Source organism: Heterodontus francisci, chromosome 35 (genome assembly GCF_036365525.1).
Source record: "Heterodontus francisci isolate sHetFra1 chromosome 35, sHetFra1.hap1, whole genome shotgun sequence".
NCBI lineage: Eukaryota > Metazoa > Chordata > Chondrichthyes > Heterodontiformes > Heterodontidae > Heterodontus > Heterodontus francisci.
In genome coordinates, this window is record NC_090405.1 from 25,692,705 (window position 1) to 25,707,838 (window position 15,134).

Below are 15,134 nucleotides of genomic sequence, written 5' to 3' on the forward strand. Positions count from 1 at the left end.
CTGGTCCCAAAGTGCGCCCCCACTGACACACCAACCACCTGCCCATCCTCATTTCCGAAGAGGAGATCGAGTGTAGCCCCTTCTCTAGTCGGGCCATCCACGTACTGCTTCAGAAAACTATCCTGGATTCACTTAACAAATTATTCCCCATCTGATCCCTTAGCACTAAGGCAGTCCCAGTCAATATTAGGGAAGTTAAAATCACCTACTATTACAACCCTACAATTCCTATACCTATCTGTGATTTCCCTACATATATGCTCCTCCACTTCCCTCTGACTATTGGGGGGCCTATAGTATAATCCCATCAAAGGGATCACCCTTTTATTATTTCTAAGTTCTACCAGTATGGCCTCACTGGACATTCACCCCGGGATATCCTCTCTAAGTACTGCCGTGATGTCCTCCCTAATCAATAGTGCAACTCCCCCTCCTCTCTTACCTCCACCTCTGTCACGCCGGAAGGATCGGTACCGCGGAACATTGAGCTGCCAGTCCTGCCCATCCCTCAACCACGTTTCCGTAATAGCTACAATATCACAATCCCATGTACCGATCCATGCTCTGAGTTCATCTGCCTTACCTGTAAGGATACTTGCATTAAAGTAAATGCAGTTTAGCCCACCAGACCTTCCACGCTCCCTGTCCTGCCCCTGCCTGGCCTGCCTACTGGACTTGCTTGCTTTAACCTCTCCATTTGCCTCAACTATCTCATCGGAGAGACTACTACTTTGGGTCCCACCCCCGCTGCAAGACTAGTTTCAACCCCCCCGTGTATTACTATAAAATCTCCCGACAAGGATATTGGTCCCCTTCCAGTTCAGATGCAACCCGTCCCTCTTGTACAGGTCACCTCTGCACCAGAAGAGATCCCAATGATCCAAGTACCTGAAGCCCTCCTGCCTTCTCCAGTCTTCAGCAACGCATTCATTTGCCTAATCCTCCTATTCCTACCCGCACTAGCACGTGTCACAGGGAGTAATCCTGAGATTACAACCCTAGAGGTCCTGCTCTTTAACCTTCTGCCTAACTCCCTATATTCACTTTGCAGAACCTCATCTCTCTTCCTGCCTATGTCGTTCGTACCAATATGGACCATGATCTCTGGCTGCACACCCTCTCCTTTCAGAATTTCCGGCAGCTGCTCCGAAACATCCTTGACCCTAGTATTAGGGAGGCAACATACCATCCTGGAGTCTCGTTTGCGGCCACAGAAACGCCTATCTGCACCCCTTATGATAGAATCCCCTATCACAATACCTCTTCCACCCCTTTTCCTCCCCTGCTGTGCAGCAGAGCCCTCCGTGGTGCCACGGACCGCGCTGTTGCTCTTTTCCCCTGGGAGGTCTTCCCCCCAACAGGAACCAAAGCGGTGTATCTGTTTGAGAGGGGGATGGCCACAGGGGACTCCTGCACTACCTGCCTGCTCCTACTATTCCATCTGGTAGTCACCCATCCCTTTTCTGCCTGTGCATCCATTACCTGCGGTGCGACCACCTCACTAAACATGCTATCCATGACGCCCTCAGCTTCGTGGACGCTCCACAGTGAAACCACCCGCAGGTCCAGCTCCATAATGCGAGTAGCCAGTAGCTGCAGCTGGATACACTTCCTGCACACATGGTCGTCATGGAGACTGGGAGGGTTCCTGAATCCCCACATAGCGCAGGAGGAGCATATCACGGGGCTGAGCTCTCCTGCCATGACTTACCCTTAGATTAATTAGTTACTCCCTTATTTAAAAAATACTAATGACACTAGGGGCCTTGTTCTACCCACTACAATCTAAAGTCCTTCATAAGCTACACTGAATAAAAAAAACACTTTAGTAGTACTCATCTTATCAGCAGAGGTTTTTTTTTCAGGTAAAAAACTTTGCCCTTTTCTTTAAGATATTTAAATGCACTAACAGCAGTGACTCACCAACCAATCACCTTGCAGCTCTCCTCTGACATCACAGTTGGCTTCTTTTTTTTCAAAACTCCAGCACACTGGAAGAGCTCCACTCCACTCCTGGAAGGTAAGAGACTGGGCCTCGATCCTCGGATTGGATTTATAGGCTCCGCTCTCAACGTTCTCCTCATATCGGTCCATATAGGTCTGCTCCGCTCCGCTCTGCTCCTCTCCGCTCCCGGAAGGTAATTCACCAGCTTTTGCAGAAAAGTAGGACTTAAGCTGTTGCAGTACCTGTTAGAAAGATAGTCTAAGTTATTCTGAAGTCATCTTCCAATGTCATCTACATGGAAGCAGGATTTTAAAGGATAAGATGTAGTTTTTAAAAGTCACTTCAATCTTGCTCGAGTCTTTTCAAAGAAGCCAAGTAAATCTTGATAAAAAGTCATATACATTTAGAGATCTTTTAAAAGCACTTCAATCTTGTTAATAAAAAGTCAGATGTAAATTTAAGAACTCTGATCAGGCTATGCTAAAAAGTTACATACAATTAAGAAATAAAATACAACATTTAAAATGTCTGAACTCCCTCTGAAAGTTGACAACTGCTGCTGCCGGTGTCTTCCTGGAATAGTGGTGCTGTTGTGTCAACAGAAAAGTCCTTCCCGAGCAACCCTGAGCCTGTTGGTACCGGCTTTAATCCAACCCAGGTAAAAATCAGGGTACATTGTGGGCAATGAGCCCAAATTGCTGAACTGCAGGTCCCTGTCGCTTTAAAGAGTTGGCTGGTGCGATTATGATCAGAGGCTCCTTCTAAGCACATTTCTCACCACCACAACTTCCAGATGCTGGTGTTAGTGTGTGCATGTACCAGCAGTTGCAGTGCTGTTCAGACCCTCAATAGCAGTGAAAGTCTCAGAGTTCACCGCTATTGGGGCTGTAAAATCCAGGCCAATATCTCACAGTCCTGTTAGATTTGCTCTCCCTCTGTACAAAATCAAACTCCACACATTGTCTTTCACTCACTCCTGTTTCCAGCCCTGACGGTGCAGAAATCCCCTCTCAAAGGTACACAATCCAGTTGATTTCTGATCAAATACCTCCTTCCTCATTCAATAGAGGAAACAGAGACATGAACAGGAGTCAGGTTCAAGAAAGTTTCACCAACAGAGCAAAGAAAGGCACCAACAAAAGTCACCCCTACTTTCCAAATCATTTCACTGGAATATTCTTTCACTTGTTTTGTCGGATGACTGCAATAAATCTGAAAATGAGCACCATGAGGTTTGTGTTCACTAGTCACTTGTTCTCCTGTGTTTGTCTGTCAGGTTTGTAATTCAGTTTGTATTGGATATTGAAGAGAATCTCTTTTCAAGATGATAACACATCGTACTGTGTTTAAAGCAAGCAACTTGGAAAATGGCAGAAAATGAATGTTTCAATACCTGTGTGACCAGAATCTTCCAATGCTTTTCAACAGCTAGATTGATGATGCTTGTAATCTGTATCCTGGGGAGAATGGGAGAAGAGAATAAAAACATGGTGCATGAACAGGACAGACTGTGTAAAATGGGAGCACAGAAATACTGCCACCTCATTGAAAGTTAATGAGATTTATTCGAAGTCAGACACCTGTCCGCAATGAACAAGTGAATACATTAATTGTCCACTTTCAATCTAAATGGGACTGAGGTTCCAACAGAGAAGTTTTCTGGAAAATACCTGCTGCAGTTTTAAAATTGATGAACTGGAACATCTTATACTAACTTTCAAATAACTGTGGTGATTGTATAGTTCTCATAGTGGAGAGAAGGAGTTGTTTATAAATATAAGCAGAAAAACACATTTGTGGATTGGTGAATGAGCTTTAACTTTCTGAAATGTATTTGTCCATTGGTTGCAGGTCACTGGAAATTCTTTTTTACATTTCAATTGTAGCAGCAGCAGTTAGCAGCAAAATGTCTGATTAATCAGAGTAGTGGGTCTGGGAAACACTTAAACAGCCGAGACCCTGTAAAACAGAACTCCAAGTAATAGTTTAAATAAGGCACTGAACTGACAGAGCGGTAAAGGCCTGCTCAGGTCAGGAAAAAAAACCCGACACGAACCTGACAGAACCACATTGGACCCGAGCCCGACCCGGCCCGAGTATCTCCATTTATTCCCACGCCCAAACTAACCCGAGCCTTACCCGACCACTGGAATGTTCACTTTATCTACCTCCCGATTCCGAATCTACAGGAAGCTGCAGCATGAGCGCAATGACGTCATAGAGATGCTCACTTGCTCACTGAGCAGACTCAGAGTTTCCCTCCTTGATGACCCGGACTCCCAGCTTAGATTGGCTTTTCAACTTTTGACACTTATTAAACTCAACTTCCCAGCAGAGTTAAATGTAATACTTACTGTGTGTGTCCGACACGGACTCAGCCCGACCTGGACCCAGCCCAACCCGAACCTGGCCCGACCTGACCCGAGCCCGAAAGCCAGACCCGGAAGAGCGACCCAACACGACCCGGACCCGACACAGGTCGTCGGGTCCCGTCGGGTTCAGATCGGGTGGCAGGCCTTCACAGAGCGGAGGTCAGATGAGGATTGAATTAATTTCAATCACTGAATCTAAACAAGAAGTAAATCTGCCAGGAATGGAAGACTTTGCTTTATCTGTGAGCTTGTGGCACAACGGTAGCGCGTCTGACTCCAGATCAGAAGGTTGCGTGTTCAAATCACGTCAGGCTCAGTTATGTTTTACAGCAGCTCAAGTTCCTGGATTTTATATCAGAAGAGAGTTCGTTCTCTTGGAATATTCGTGCATGGTAGAATTTCAAGATCAACTTTAATAGATTAAAGTCCTGATTTCTGGTTCAGTTCCATTTCCATGCTCAGTTCTTATTTCACACTGTTTTATATCAGAACAATGTTTCAGGGATGTGATGTGTCCATTGTTTGTACAATCGCTCTGTCACCCAGTGTGAGAAATAAAACACAAACCGCACAGCGTGCGGCTCAAACCTATACCTGGCTCTGTCTATAGGCCGCTTAGTTCAGTTGGTTAGGACGCAGTGTTGATAACAACAAGGCTGTGGATTTGATCCCCATGTGCGCTGTCACATGGTCAGTCATTAATTTGACACATTTTTGCAACACTTAAAATCCAACTTTTAGATGCAAACAAGTTTACATAAAATGTCAAAGGGAATTTATTTTGAATAACATCCATTGCATCTTTGTCACTGGTCTGGAGTAACACAGAATTCTTTCCAATTATCTTCCGTTTGCTGATAAACATTGAACTCGTGGCCTGTTCTCGTTAATGGTCACGAGCAGCAAAAACAGACAGAGCGAGTCTGACCGCCCAGAGATGTGGAAAAGGCTTCAGTTTGGGACAAATGCAGCAAATCAAATGTTCACCCGGCCCCGAAAGATTCAAAAACTGGGGAAAAGGACACAAGGAGATAGAGAATAAGCTAAAGCTGACAATGTAAATATTTCCCATCCTTGATATCTCTCTATTCCAATCCAACCTTCAGAGTTGGGTAAATAATTTCAGTGTAAATTGTGCAGCTCAAGAGTCAAAACCAAAGGGCGATGCAGAATAAAGGAGAACTGCCAAAACCCCAGATTGAACCAGGGATCTTCAGTCTAACACACTCCCAACTGAGCTATTTCAGTCTCACAGGCTTGGGATGATAAGTGGCAAGTAACATTCGCACCACACAAGTGCCAGGCAATGACCATCTCCAACAAGAGAGAATCTAACTATCTCCCCTTGACATTCAATAGCATTACAATCACTGAATCCCCCACCATCAACATCATGGAGGTTACCATGGGTAGCCATACAAATAACGTGACTAGAAGAGCAGGTCAGAGGCTTGGAATCCTGAGGTGAGTAATTACAGTGCAGCTGTTGGCTCCACCCCAGGGGCTGAATTTGTTCTGTAAACCATGAAGCAGCTTCCTCTCAAATCCTAGGTTTATCAATAAATCCTCTTACAAAAGCCCCAAAGTGTGATATATTCCTCTCACTCATCCATGACTCCTGACTCCCCAAAGCCTGTCCACCATCTGCAATTCACAAGTCAAGAGTGTGATGGAATACTCTCCACTTGCCTGGATGGGTGCAATTCCAACTCAAGAATCTCAACATCGCCAGGCCAAAGCAGCCCACTTGATTGGCACCCCATCTACAAACATTCACTCCCTCCACCATCGGCACACAGTGGCAGCAGTGTGTACCGTCTACAAGATGCACTGCAGCAATGCACCAAGACTCCTTAGACAGCACCTTCCAAACCCAGCGACCTTTACCACCGAGAAGGGCAAGGGCAGCAAATGCAGGGGATACCACCACCTGCAAGTTCCCCTCCAAGCCACACACCATCCTGACTTGGAACTATATCGCCGTTCCTTCACTGTCGCTGGGTCAAAATCCTGGAACTCCCTTTCTCACAGCACTGTGGGTGTACCTACCCCACATGGACTGCAGCGGTTCAAGAAGGCAGTTCACCACCACCTTCTCATGGGCAATTAGGGATGGGCAATAAATGCTGGCCTAGCCAGCGATGCCCACATCGCATGAATGAATGAATAAAAATGTGAAGTATCCCTTGTGTCATTCTTTTGGTAGAAAATATAACCCTGGTGGAATTGCCCCTCCCAATCACACCTCACTTCATAGAACATAGAAAATGGAGAAAATTTATGGCACAGAATGAGACCATTTAGCAATCGTGTCTGTGCCAGCTGAAAAAGAGCGATCCAGCCCAATCCCACTTTCCAGGTCTTGGGAATGGGATCTGAACAGATGTCAGAGCTCACATTATGTGAATGTTCTGTTGAAGTGTTGGTGAGCTGATATACCAGGGGAGATTCACACTGTTGGACACAGTGTGAAATACATTCAAGTATTTATAAAACATTACAACATGTGAGTAATATTCCCCATTGATTTCTCAGCACTGATGAATTGTGAAGTGGGAGACAGCCAGAAGTCCCAGTGATCCACACTGACCCTGAGCTGAGAATGAAATGAGAAAAAGTTCAATCTTCAGCAGCGAGATGCTGCAGAGAGGTAAGAGTCCTGAATCAAGGAGAGACTTTCTCATACTGCTGTTGAATCTCATTTCAAACACTCCTTGAACTCTCTGCCGAGGAATTCAGAGCTGGATAACGCCTGTAAAATCAGCCTAAAAAGTGTGAGAAACGTAGCCCACTTGATAATAATTTACACCAAGTCAAACTCTGAAGAAGTAAGTTTATTTAACGGTCTTGCAAGATCGGGTGTCCTACAAGCAGGCACACCGATCAACATATTCAGTTCATGTTTATACAATACAAATCCATTTGTCCACGCCTTTATTTTACATTATTGGTTATAACATATTATGACACTAACCTATCCTATGGTTGCTACAGTCTCCTCCTCTGTTTACTTCTCCCCCTACTCTAACTTTCTAGCCCCTAACTCTTGTTTTTGTTTTACCTTATTTGGCTCTCCATTATGTGTTTTAACTTGCAGCTGTCAGCCTTTATCTTAGTGGGGCAGTTTCTTATTCACTACATCCGTTGTTCTAACTCTTGCTGTTTCTCTGTTATCTGCCTAAGCACAATTTTTAAGTGATGTACTGTCCCAAGGTCTCCACTTACATATCCTTATCAATTCTCTTTGTCAGTGATTTACTGTCTTAAGGTCTCCACTGACATATCCTTATCAGTTCTCTTTTTCAGTGATTTCATGCTGTTGTGCACAAATGACTTCTTGGTAACTTTCCACAAGCTGTAGAAACAACATTTCAATATTTCTTATTCTCACAATTCCCCCTTTTCTTTTACTTAATCCTTGTTGTTTTCTACATACTGCGGAGGGTTCTCATATGTCCTCTCAAATCCTCTGAGCATTATTTCAGCCGCCTTTTCAATGTCTGTATCTCCGTTGATACTATCCACTTTGTCATTACCTAACAGGTATATACTTTCTTCCTGGCCTCTTTGTATTGACATCTGCTTCGTCAAAGCTGTCTCAATCAATCGCTGTGTCAGCCCTCTTACACAAGGAATAATACAACACCCGATGGCTATTAGTATTCTGACAACCATGATCAGGGAGGTAAAAACCGAGATTATCATGCCTTTCCATTTTCCAAACCAGGATTCAAGCCACCCCGTCAGGGAAGTGTCTGCTCCTGAATTGTCGGCCATCTCCTCTGCTAAAGTTGTTAACCCTTGCAGTGCTCGGGTGATTGAACCATCGGGTGCTGTGTTATTTGGGATAAATGTGCAACATTTCCCTCCTAACATTATACACACGCCTCCTTTTTCTGCTAAGATCATATCTAGAGCCAGTCGATTTTCCCAAGCCATTCTACTAGTGGCATCTAATTGTTCAGCTATACCTTTTACCGCATCTCTAGTATAATTTATAAATCTTTGTTGGTTGTAATAAATATAATTTATCCAATCTACATTTTTGTTAATTGTGACCCACCAAAACAAAGACTCGAAACCGGCGGTTATTTGGTTTCGGGCCTTGAATTCATCAGGTACCCCTCTTGGGACCCCTATGAAATCCATGTATACCTGGTCATCAAAAGAGTTTGCTATCGCTTCCCTTTTACCCCTTTCCCTCGTTATTATCTTTTGTTTCTCAAATGCCAAGGTGAATGGTATTGCCAATTGAACAATTGCGCACGTCCCCTTCCACTGGGAGGGTAGGGTCTGTCTCAGGATTTTTCCTCCGCAATACCACCATAAATCCGCTCTGGGAACATTCAATGATGAGTAGTTCCCTCCCCTGACTCTTCCAGTTACGTCCTCAGTCTCTATGCATGACTTCAACTCTCCCATATTGCTGGTTAGCTCTGCACCGTGTCGACGTACGCATGATGTGTGATTCACACTGGTGGCTAAAAATGAAGGGGGAGTCCTTGAATCTTCTTTCTCTAGGGGAGGGAACATTATTGACAAGGATATGCAAGTTTGAATACCCCAAGCCGTCTTATCCTGATATAGGGCTAACATGCATTCCATGCCCTTTCGGTCACGCTCCCACCCCAGCGGGAAAGGTACTACTTGAGCTATCGGTCTACCAGATGCACAAGCATAGCAATTGTTTTTGTTCAAACTTTTTACAGGTAATTTTATCCATTCTACCCAGGCATTTGTGTCCCCGTAACCGGTTTCTATCTCAATTGTCTTTCTCAGGTCCTTTACCTCTATTATTTTTACTATGTTAGTATCGTTATGAGAGATCCCTTTTAGTTTGTTAGATGGTTTACCAATCTTATCTATTGTTACCTGAAAACAACATTTTAATTCACTTTTCTTTTTCCCTTCTCTAACTGTTACTCCAAACACCTTGTTGTCTAATTGGAAGTGGGTAATACAAAAACATCCAACCCATTTTATTTCCTGGCTACTTTTGAAAAGAAAGAGAGAAGGCACACAATATTACAGACAGTATTTCCGTGCTCGCGCCGTTATATTAAAAAAAAAGTTCGTTACTCATAGTCTTTTTAGCTTTATTTTCAATGGTTCTTCTGTTAATTCGGTTGTCCAAGTTCCTTCCTCGGCCGGGGTTTGTACCGGCCCCTTGATTCTTGTGTAGTGGGTCCAACCTCTTTCTGCCGTTCTTATGGCTGTTTCAGTGGTTAGGAGAGTCTGGTATGGTCTTTCCCAGTTCAGTTGTAGTTTAGTCTCTTTCCATGATTTCACCAGAACCCAATCTCCTGGTTGGATCTTGTGCACTGCAAATTCGAGAGGTGGTGTCTGTGCTAACAGGCCTTGCTTCCTGAGGAATGACAATGAGGAAGACAACGCCAGTATATAGTTCTTTAGAAACGAATCTTTAGTTTCTAAGGTTGGCATCTCGCCCCTGGTTCCCATATAGGGTACTCCGAATAGCATTTCATAGGGGGACAGTCCCACATCTTTTCTAGGGGCTGTCCGAATTCTGAGTATCGCTATAGGTAAACATTTTGTCCAGGGTAACCTTGTTTCAAGTATCAGTTTGGACAGGTGTTTCTTTAAGGTCTGATTCATTCTTTCCACCCGCCCTGAAGAGGGAGGGTACCAAGGGGTATGGAAGTCCCATTGGATTCCCAATCCCCTAACTATTTCTTGTAATAGCTTCGAGGTAAAATGACTTCCTTGGTCTGAAGTGCTGTGGCTGCCACAGCTTGCACACACTCTGGCCATCCCTTTTAGCTATTTCATTGTGGTTTCTGCCACTTAAAATCAAAGCTCAGCAAAGCTACTATTCTTAACTTGGCTATATTTCCCATTAAGCATAGTGCCATGCCTTTCTGCTCACTTCCACATTCCCCCCTTTTATCATTCTATGATAACCTTCTCTCTCTACTGATCAACTTATATATGATTATATATATTCACTAGGATTATGTGGATCCATTTACTCAAATAACATTTAAACAGTATAATATAAAAGCAAATATAAAAAACTCAGCAACTGCTGAATCAGAAGGGTAGGCTGAGCCACCCTCTAACAAGGGGGCGTGTATTAGCCTGGTCGGTATGTTTTTCATTCTAACTTTGTCATGTCTGGGTGATAAGAAGAGTGCTGTTGAAGTATAATGTCTCTCTCTCTCTCTCTCTCTCTCTCTCTCGCTGTACCAGCTGCAAGGCCAAGTTGCCTCTGCAGCCCTGAAGTTATGAAGTCATTTCTGATAAGCTGTCCCTCCCTACAGCACTGAAGCTAGCTTGTTAGCAGTACATGACTGATTAATTGTTTCAGGGTAGGCTGAGCCACCCTCTAACAAGGGGCGTGTATTAGCCTGGTCGGTATGTTTTTCATTCTAACTTTCCCCTAGGATTGTCATGTCTGGGTGATAAGAAGAGTGCTGTTGAAGTACAATGTCTCTCTCTCTCTCTCTCTCTCTCTCTCGCTGTACCAGCTGCAAGGCCAAGTTGCCTCTGCAGCCCTGAAGTTATGAAGTCAGCTAGCTTGTTAGCAATACATGACTGATTAATTGTTTCATCTTAAATGTTCCCATGTAATTCTGTTCTTAAAAATTCTAAAATCTAAATTCTGTTCTCACAGTCCCCCTTTTGATTCTTCAAAACCTGTGTAAAAATCATTCTCTTGATCCCACCTAGGTGCCTTTAATGGTCTCTATTTGTCTAGAAACAGCCTTCAACACCCAGAGGGGTCGCACTCAATATGTCGCCTGCTTGTGCCATAAGAGGGGCCTGCGGTAACTCTGTAAAGGCATAAGTTTTGCAGGGGCTTCAACTACTTGTTTACAACAATGCCTTTTACTATCAGATTTCTAAGGTCTTTCATCTGGCCCCTATGGCCGATATTATTGTTCTGCCACTGCGGGTCTTGATTAGGGTATTTTTGTTCAGCTGGTTCATTTCCCCCGACCCCGGGAGGGTTTTCTCTTTCCCAAATTTTCAGGGGTCTTCTACGAGGACTTTCATTTCCTTTTTAAACACTCTTACCTCTCCTGACGTTAATGGTGCACTAACAAATCCAATTTCATTATTTCCTATTGGTACCTCTCTCAAGGGCATCATTGTCTTAGGAGACTCTCTGTCTCTATCGTCGTCGTTATCGTCGGGTTTAGGGGTGGTCCTTCTTGCTGTCCTTAGATCATATTTGGGTCTTTTTCTCCTTGGTTTTTGACTCTAAATCCCAATACTCCAACATCCGTCCCAATGGACTTTCTGGAGGGATGTTGCCGGCAGACTTTCCTTGTCTCCCATCGTCTTCCTTTTTAGACGATTTATTTCCCATGGTTAACTGAAGGGTCTTATACCCGGCAGTATTCACCTCCTAACTGAAGGGTCTTGTACCCTACGGTATTCACCTCCTAGCTGAAGGGTCTTATACCTTACGGTATTCACCTCCTAACTGAAGGGTCTTATACCATACAGTACTCACCTCCTAGCTGAAGGGTCTTATACTGCCCCACAGTATTCACCTCCTAACTGAAGGGTCTTGTACCTTACGGTATTCACCTCCTAGCTGAAGGGTCTTATACCTTACGGTATTCACCTCCTAACTGAAGGGTCTTATACCCTACGGTACTCACCTCCTAGCTGAAGGGTCTTATACTGCCCCACAGTATTCACCTCCTAACTGAAGGGTCTTGTACCCTACGGTACTCACCTCCTAGCTGAAGGGTCTTATACTGCCTTACTGAGAAGGTCTTATCCTACAGTTAACCAGTATTCACCTCCTAACTGAAGGGTCTTATACCTTACGGTATTCACCTCCTAGCTGAAGGGTCTTATACTGCCCCACAGTATTCACCTCCTAACTGAAGGGTCTTGTACCCTACGGTATTCACCTCCTAGCTGAAGGGTCTTATACCTTACGGTATTCACCTCCTAACTGAAGGGTCTTATACCATACAGTACTCACCTCCTAGCTGAAGGGTCTTATACTGCCCCACAGTATTCACCTCCTAACTGAAGGGTCTTGTACCCCACGGTATTCACCTCCTAGCTGAATGGTCTTATACCTTACGGTATTCACCTCCTAACTGAAGGGTCTTATACCATACAGTACTCACCTCCTAGCTGAAGGGTCTTATACTGCAGGACTGTAAAATTCACTCCTCGAGGACTTTTGGTACTTAGAAGGTCTTATCCTACAGTTAACCATAAGTCACCAAGATAATACTTAAAAGTCGTTTTTCTTACCTTGATCCGTGCACGGAGTTGCCTGACTTCACGTGTGTACCTGCCGCACTAAATACTCGTTCAGAGTGACTTCCCTAGGATCATTTTCAGTCAATTACTCGGGTCCGCTACCAACGAGAGAAACGAGACCGTTTTTAAATTAACGGGACGCGTCTTCTCGTCTGTCGTCGGCCGCGGTCCCGGCAATGATGAAGAGATCCCGGACGAGCCCCCAATTGTGTGAAACGTAGCCCACTTGATAATAATTTACACCAAGTCAAACTCTGAAGAAGTAAGTTTATTTAACGGTCTTGCAAGATCGGGTGTCCTACAAGCAGGCACACCGATCAACATATTCAGTTCATGTTTATACATTACAAATCCATTTGTCCACGCCTTTATTTTACATTATTGGTTATAACGTATTATGACACTAACCTATCCTATGGTTGCTACAGTCTCCTCCTCTGTTTACTTCTCCCCCTACTCTAACTTTCTAGCCCCTAACTCTTGTTTTTGTTTTACCTTATTTGGCTCTCCATTATGTGTTTTAACTTGCAGCTGTCAGCCTTTATCTTAGTGGGGCAGTTTCTTATTCACTACATCCGTTGTTCTAACTCTTGCTGTTTCTCTGTTATCTGCCTAAGCACAATTTTTAAGTGATGTACTGTCCCAAGGTCTCCACTTACATACCCTTATCAATTCTTTGTCAGTGATGTACTGTCTTAAGGTCTCCACATACCCTTATCAGTTCTCTTTGTCAGTGATGTACTGTCTTAAGGTCTCCACTGACATATCCTTATCAGTTCTCTTTTTCAGTGATTTCATTATGTTGTGCACAAATGACTTCTTGGTAACTTTCCACAAGCTGTAGAAACAACATTTCAGTATTTCTTATTCTCACAACTGTGAGACTGAAATAGCTCAGTTGGGAGAGTGTTAGACTGAAGATCCCTGGTTCAGTCTGGAGTTCTGTTCTCCTTTATTCTGCATTGGCCTTTGGTTTCGATCCTCGAGCTGCACAATTTTTACTGAAATTATTTACCCAGCATTGAAGGATTGGATTGGACTGGAATAGAGAGACATCAAGGATGGGAAATATTTATATCTTCTGTATTTAGCTTATTCACTACAGAGTGTTTCCTGACAACACAGAGCATGTGCAGAGCGATCGCTGACATCATCAATGCATCCAAACATTTGTCAGCTTGCCAGTATGAATCTGCGCATGCGTGCACCGACGTCACCACGCACCGACACCAGACGGAATGACGTCCAAACATTGCCTCACCCCTCAGTGGCTGCGATCGTCACTTCCATTCCCCACAAAATACCCTGCTTCGGCCGCTCACTCCCGGCCTCGCCGATCATCCCCGCCCCGGCTGCTCACCCCCGGCCTCGCCGATCATCCCCGCCCCGGCTGCTCACCCCCTCCCCCTCGGCCTCGCTGCTTCCGTTCCCTCGACCGCTGCCATCCCACCTCCACCTCAGCTTAGCTTATTCACTATCTCCTTCCGTCCTTTCCCCCAGCTTTTGACTCTCTCGCGGCCTGGTGAACATTTGATTTGATGCAATTGTCCTAAACTGAAGCCTTTCCACATCTCTGGGCGGTCAGATACACTCTGTCTGTTTGTTCCTGCTTGTGACCATTAACGGGAACAGCCGCAAATTCAACCTTTATCAGCAAACGGAAGATTATTAAAATGTATTCTGGATTACTCCAGCCCAGTGACAAAGATGCAATGGATTCTATTCAAAATAAGTTCTCTGACATTCTGTGTGCATCTAAAAGTTGGATTTGAAGTGTTAGGAAAACATGTCAAAGTAATAACTGAACATCTGCCAGCACTCACGGCGATCAAATCCACAGCCTCGGTGTTAACACTGCGTTCCAGTCAACTGAACTCAGGAGCTGTGCAGACGGAGCCGGGTGTGGGATGAGCCCCACGCTGGGTCGTTTGTGTTTTACTTCGCACACTTGCTGACAGAGTTATTGTATAAACAATGGAGACAGCACATCCCTGAAACATTGTTCCGATAGAAAACTGAGAAATAAGAACTGAGCATGGAAATTGAACGGATCCAGAAATAAGAACTTTAATCTATTAAAGTCGATTTTGAAATTGAACAATACACGAACAGCTCCGAAAGGTCACTGACCCGAAACATTAACTTTGCTTCTCTTTCCACAGATGCTGCCAGTCCTGCTGACTATTTCCAGCATTTCTTGATTTTACACCAAAAGAGCGAACTCTCTTCTGATATAAAATCCAGCAACTTGAGCTGCTGTAAAACTCCACTGAGCCTGACGTGATTTGAACACGCAACCTTCTGATCTGGAGTCAGACGCGCTACCGTTGCGCCACAAGCTCACAAACAGAGAGAAGTGTCCCATTCTTGATAGAATCACTTCTTGTTTCGATTCAGTGAATTGCAATTTAATTCAATCCTCATCTGCCCTCCACTCTGTCAGTTCAATACTTTATTCAAACTGATACTTGGAGTTCTGTTTTACAGGGTGTCTTCTGTTTAAGTATTTACTGGACTCACTACTCTGATTAATCAGACTTTTTGCTGCTAACTGCTGCTTGATA

The 15,134-nt window shown here is 44.3% G+C and overlaps 1 protein-coding gene and 2 non-coding genes across 3 annotated transcripts; 1 reads left to right on the forward strand and 2 right to left on the reverse strand.

The window, feature by feature from the left end:
• The first annotated feature begins 4,561 nt into the window (after nucleotides 1-4,561).
• Nucleotides 4,562-4,633, forward strand: trnaw-cca (transfer RNA tryptophan (anticodon CCA)). The gene has a single exon. It is a non-coding gene; the product is annotated as a tRNA-Trp (tRNA).
• A 2,505-nt stretch (nucleotides 4,634-7,138) lies between these two features.
• On the reverse strand, nucleotides 7,139-9,333 carry LOC137350569 (uncharacterized; the record flags this gene model as incomplete). The annotated part of the gene is made up of 1 exon (XM_068015229.1): nucleotides 7,139-9,333. A coding segment is annotated over one exon (1,605 nt), but the record flags the coding sequence as incomplete, so codon positions are not given.
• A 5,507-nt stretch (nucleotides 9,334-14,840) lies between these two features.
• On the reverse strand, nucleotides 14,841-14,912 carry trnaw-cca (transfer RNA tryptophan (anticodon CCA)). The gene has a single exon. It is a non-coding gene; the product is annotated as a tRNA-Trp (tRNA).
• Nucleotides 14,913-15,134: the final 222 nt, after the last annotated feature.